General features: G+C 37.2%; 1 protein-coding gene across 1 annotated transcript in view; it reads right to left on the bottom strand.

Moving 5' to 3' along the window:
- Positions 1-2,995: 2,995 nt before the first annotated feature.
- Positions 2,996-6,000, bottom strand: part of LOC131243245 (protein S-acyltransferase 10-like) — a 69,746-nt gene continuing 66,741 nt past the window's right edge. Inside the window, exon 11 of the mRNA XM_058242445.1 lies at positions 2,996-3,441. Within this exon, the coding sequence (XP_058098428.1) occupies positions 3,267-3,441 (175 nt within the window). The 3' untranslated portion in view covers positions 2,996-3,266. The remainder of the gene's footprint in view (positions 3,442-6,000) is intronic.

The following is a 6,000-nucleotide window of genomic DNA, read 5'->3' as shown; positions in this document are numbered from 1 at the left end:
CCATGACTCAGATCATTTTGGCTCTGTACGGCATTGTAACAGCCTTTACCTTGACCGAGACTTTTATTTAATCAACTCGATATTCTAACACTTAATGAATTAAAATTGTTGGGAATGCATAAACAAATAAAAATACCCAAAATGACACATGCTTGTATAGTGTGGTGGTTATGTTCTAGCTTTGACAGATGAGGACACCTGCTTGATTCTTATCACAAGTATTATGTACTTTTAGAACAAAAACCAGCCTACTGGACCAGTGACTCAGTTGAGTTGCCTGAGTTTTGAGTCAACCCACTAAGGCCCCGTTTGTTAAATCTTAAGTCTAAAGACCAAATCTGATATCCGAAGCCTGAATCTGAAATTTAAAGCCTGAATCTGAAATCTGAAATAAAAAAAACTTATTTGATAATTATGGCTGAAGTCTAAAAATTAAGTATTGAATCTGAAACAAACTGCTTGTTAACAAACATCTTAAATGTCTGAAATATGTTAATTTGACACATTTGCCCCTATCTCTCGTTTGGAAATGTTTTACATTATGGAGAAATTAATTTTTATTAAATGAAAATAAAATTATTATATTTAATTCAAATAAACTAAAATACTTAATAAAAAAACTAAAATATCATTGTTAGGCCCTCAATTCCTCTTAGCTAGAAGATTGTCACTATGTGTTATATAGGATTGAACACAGTAGCAACAAAACCTTCAAATAAGGCCCACCTTATATTTATATGCTATCGAAACCATTTATAAGGCCATTCCCAATTGGATGAAGTGAAAACATATTGAGCCAAAACTTCTATGGCCTATTTAAGTTTATTTTCCATCCAATATGTTCATGAGGTCACAAATACTTGTATTAAGAGGGAAAAATAAATAAATCATATTGATCCAAAACTTCTGTGACCCTAAAAAAGGTTTCAATGGTAGACGTTGAATCCCGTGCTGCTTTTTGCAGCTTATTTTTTGTCTCAAGCTTTAATACGAGCTCGCCAAATGGATGGATGGTTTGGATATAACATGTACCTCATGATGGGACCCACAAAACTTGCTGACGTCAATATAGCAGCTATATAGCTAGTGTGAGGTACACCAACCAATCCACATCATACTTGGACGCGGATTAGCTACTGACAGGTTGAATAGCAAGATTCGCTACAGAACTGACGTCATCAAGTTCCATGGGCCCACTATGATGTATGTGCTTTATCTACACCATCCATCAATTTGGAGATTTAATTTTAGAGCATGAGTTAAAAAATGAGGTAGATCCAAATATATAGTTCACCCCCACCACAAAAAACAGTAGCGAGATTGATGCCTACTGTTGAAACCTTCCTAAGGCTCACCGTGATTTTTATTTGAAATCCAACCTGTTCACAAGTTAACACAAACATGAAAGAAGGGAAGAAAACAAATATCAGCTTGATCGAAAACTTTTGTGGCCTATTTAAGTTTTTAATAGTGGGCGTCACTCTCTTCACTGTTTTCTGTGGTGACATCCATTGGAGCTTTGGATTTGACTCATTTTTTGGATCTTTACTTAAAATTATATTTCCAAATGGATGGACGGCATGGATACAAAAAAAATACATCATGATAGGGCCCACATAACTTGGTGACGTAACTTCGATAAGCGAGTCTCGCTACTCTATCCAATCCGCGTTCGCGGAAACAGATTGGCTACTCCCTTGCCACCAGCCAATGGCTGATGGTCAGTGCTATGTGGGCCACACCATGATGTATGTGTTTCATCATGCCGTCCATTTACGTTTCTAGATCATTTTATGGTATGAGACCAAAAATGAGGTATATCCCAATCTCAAGTGGACCACATTACAGGAAAACAATGTTGAATGAACATCGACCATTAAAAACTTTTTGAGGGCCATAAAAGTTTTGGATCAAGCTGATCTTTGTTTTTTCCGGTCATCTAGGTCTATATGACCTAATCAACAGATTGGATGTCAAATAAACAGTACATTAGGCCTTGGAGAATTTTAATGGTGGATATCCAATCACTATTGTTTTCCCGTGGTATGGCCCACCTGAGATTTATATTCCTCTCATTTTTGGTATCAAGCCCTAAAATGATCTCTAAAAATGAATGAATGGAATGGATAAAACACGTACATCATGGTGGGGCATAAAGAAGTTTCACAGGTTAAGAGTTGATTTTGTATTGCGCAAATAATTTAAAGAGAAGAAATTGTGATGACAACTTGAAAAGGGGTAATTTTGGAAGCAAAAATTTTTGTTTAATGAAAAATTCACTAAGCGCATTCTGCATTCACCATTAAGCCAGGCTCATATCACGGAAAGAATTCAGTGAAAAACCACTTAGCACTTTCCTTCTTCCGCGTTAACGATGCATTAACAACACCACTAAATACGGAACATTTTTCCAATTCCGCGTTAAGTGCAAAAATTCAGCGTTAACAAACAGGCCCTAAGTTTTAAAACTAGGGGTAAAACTAGAAATGAATGATAAATGAATCCCCAACTTCCATAGAATGAGAAACAATCACAACAACAATGTTACAATGACGAATTTTAGTCCTACTTATCAGCAAACATGTAGTTTGAAACTATGCAGGAATCTGCACATGTGGGATCATGGTTCGGCTATCCAAACTATTCTCATGATGAGTCCCTGTCTGAGTGGAGGATCAACAAGAGCAAATCCCAGAATGGGAAGATCCTATGGTAGGGATTCTCTCGGAAATGTCCCAGATTGGAAGATCCCAACTCTTAATTCCTAGGCCTTCTTTTCAGTTAAATGGGGACCGTTGCTGTATATTTTCTGAAATTTTCTACATAAACCCCATCCAATATGGGACTTGTCCGACGAAGGGCTTCAATTTACAAACCATGGAACCAGATGTGTGAACTCATGAGCATCAGGCATCAGGCCATCAGCAAACTACACATTTACTAATGTGCAGGACCTTATCATTCCTTAGTGACAATTATACAAAATGCACAAAAGTGGAGGCAATGATCCAATGATTCAAATACAATGGTACAACAATGTGATAAACAAAAAACTTAAAATACCTTAGCATCATCATCTTAACCTTTCTCACAGCAAATTTGGGGTCTGCTTTTAAATGTAGATTGGCAAAAGTCTTACAATGGACTTCTCACCATATATCAGACTTCCCTTGACTGGTAAAACAGTAAAAATGCATTGGCAAGATAAGAATGGGGAACAAAAAAGTTCTATATACCAACCCACAAAACTACCAGCTGGCAACACATTAGCAACACCGACACGTTAAAATATCCATGCATGTGTAAGGTCTAGCTCTTGCTTGCAGTTCCTCAGCTGCAGGTAATGGTTCAATGGCGTAGATGCTGCTATGAGCACAACAGAAATTATAAATGTTTCTGCAGATGCCTTTACTGAATGGATACACTCTTCCTGGGATTCCCCTGCAAATTGAGAGATAATTTCATGTCATCCGCGTCAATGTTCGAAATATTGGTATCGCGTTACATATCGCATCCTTGGGATACAGATACGTATCGGTTATCGCATGGGATATATCGTTTGTATCGGGTAATTTATCGCACTTTTAGGAAACATGGGAAAACATTGGGAAAATGGTTGAATTTTTCAATGAAACTTCAGGGATTGACACACCTTTAAATCATAACATCTCAAAAAAGAAGTGCACATGATAGGTTTCCTTTGTATAGGGTCATAAGCTATGTGTTGTCTAACTGAACTAATGCAACTATATTCAAATTGAATGCATAACATTTAGAGTGTCTGTGATGATCATCTCATCGAATACTCCTAAATACTTCGAAATTAGTCTCAATTGATAGCTGGTTGAAGGAAATTTTCTAAAAAATACATGGAGAACATGAAGAACCGATGGATATCGAAATTAAAGCACCAACTCCATGATTTTTCATGCAAAACAAGAAGAACCAACGGATTTATAACCATTTGACACTGATTTAATATAATTTGATCAAAAAAAGGGACCGAAAATTGAAAATGCTCACCGGATCGAACATGTGGGATATATTGGCACTACCTGTGCATTTCATATCGCACAGATGGGATACAAGATATATAGTGAGATATATTGGTTAATATCGTCGATATTTAAAACATTGATCCACGTAAAACAAGTAACAAGACACCCCATTTGTATGATTACTCTTCTTGGGCCTGTTCAGGTCTATGATGCCTAAATCCTTCAAATCCCTTGAGGTAGCCGCGTTAGATATGACAAATGTGATGGGCACAAGATCTGGTTCAGCTATCATCAGGAGAAATGGAATAATTTTTTATGTAAAAATAAAATATTATCAAGGTTCACAATGCACAATAATCAGGATTGGAAGTAGGTAGGGGCCATGTTGAAGTGATACACCACAATCTGGTAGCTTAAGGTTTTAGAGTAAATGGTTGTTTGACATGGTATCAAAGCGAAAGGTCCTATGTTCGAATCTCGAGAGCAACAAATATGCATCGCTAATATATTATTCTCCCATGGGGGATCAGGAAAATCAGGTCCGGCCCAAGGACCGGGAAATCAAGCCTGGCCTATTTATGGTGTGAGTGTCCCTCCACCCTCATCAATATGTTCCTGTGCGGAGTTCCCACCCCGCACGTGCGGGGGGGTGTTGAAGTAATACACCACACTTTGGTAGCTTAAGCTTTTAGAGTAAATGGTTGTTTGACAGGCCATTCCAAGCCAGATTCGGGCAATTTCCAAGTTCATTTGGAATCAAATAAAAAAGATTTAAAAAATCCTACAAAATTTTAAACTATAGGAAAAGAGAGGGAAAAAAAAAGAAAGATTACAGTCTATTCATAAAGAAAAGTTTCATTTTCTTCTAACTAAGACCATACATCGAGAGGGCCACTATCATGGTCCAAAATATCGCCTATGGAAAATAGTAATTGTCCAATTGGACTTTTTTCATTAAATTTGAGTTTCGGATACTTTATTAACAGTTCATCTGCAAAGCCAATAATTTGACAGGATAGTCCAGAAATAATTTGTCACTAGGAACGTCTCATTATGTGGTCCACCATGATATAGATAGCTTGATTCATTTGAGGGATCAGAACCACCCACATGGTCACTAGGATTAGGACTATCCTTCTTTAGTTTTTTCTTCTTCTTCTTCTTCTTCTTTTTTTCAATTTTTTTTTTTTCAGAAGCAACCAGAATTGGCCAATTCCATGTGGCCAATTCACCAATACAACATGGGAACTGGTCCATTGAATCAATTCAGACCAAAATTTCGGCTCAGCCCATGACTAGATTGCATCGACTCAGCCGACTCGTTGAAGAATCCACTGGGTTTGTGAAGTATAAAAAATATAATGAACATATATAAAAATATTTTAATAATAAAAATGTTATATAAGATGTGTCCCCACATCCTAAGGGCGTGTTTGGGTACATGGAATCCAAGGCAAAAGAAACGAAAACACAATAATATCCAATGATAATTTCATTGAGAAATATCGAAATATGCAATTCCAATTTTGATTTCTTGTTGGGATAGCAAGTGGAATCACATATCTCACAATACTCACCTAGCATCCAGTGCCAAGAATCCAAATTATAGAAAGTATAGTGGTTGCTTGGTGGAATCCACCCTTTTCCTTGCTATCCAAACAACATGAATAGTTACATCAAAGGAAAACCCTTTTCCTTTTTCATTGTTTGACATGGAATCCATGGTTTCCAACATGGCCTAAGGTTTTGGTGTGAAGCAGTCCCATATCAAGGTCCATGCCTATGCCAGACACTCAAATTTGAGCCCAAACAACGTTAGTTCCGATGTGCCCTAGAGGGGGAATGGAATTAAATGCAGCCTTAGCCCAAACACAAACACCTCTCACAAAATGCAAGTGGTGGAGACTATATTTCCATTCCATCAAATGTGCCCAAAGTAGTACAGGCCCATTCTCATTTTGGGGCATTAAGATCATGCTCCTAGTCTTCTGCATTTTTAGAA

Source organism: Magnolia sinica, chromosome 4 (assembly GCF_029962835.1).
Source record: "Magnolia sinica isolate HGM2019 chromosome 4, MsV1, whole genome shotgun sequence".
NCBI lineage: Eukaryota > Viridiplantae > Streptophyta > Magnoliopsida > Magnoliales > Magnoliaceae > Magnolia > Magnolia sinica.
The sequence above is the reverse complement of the archived record's forward strand: the minus strand, read 5'-3'. Positions and strand labels throughout refer to the sequence as shown.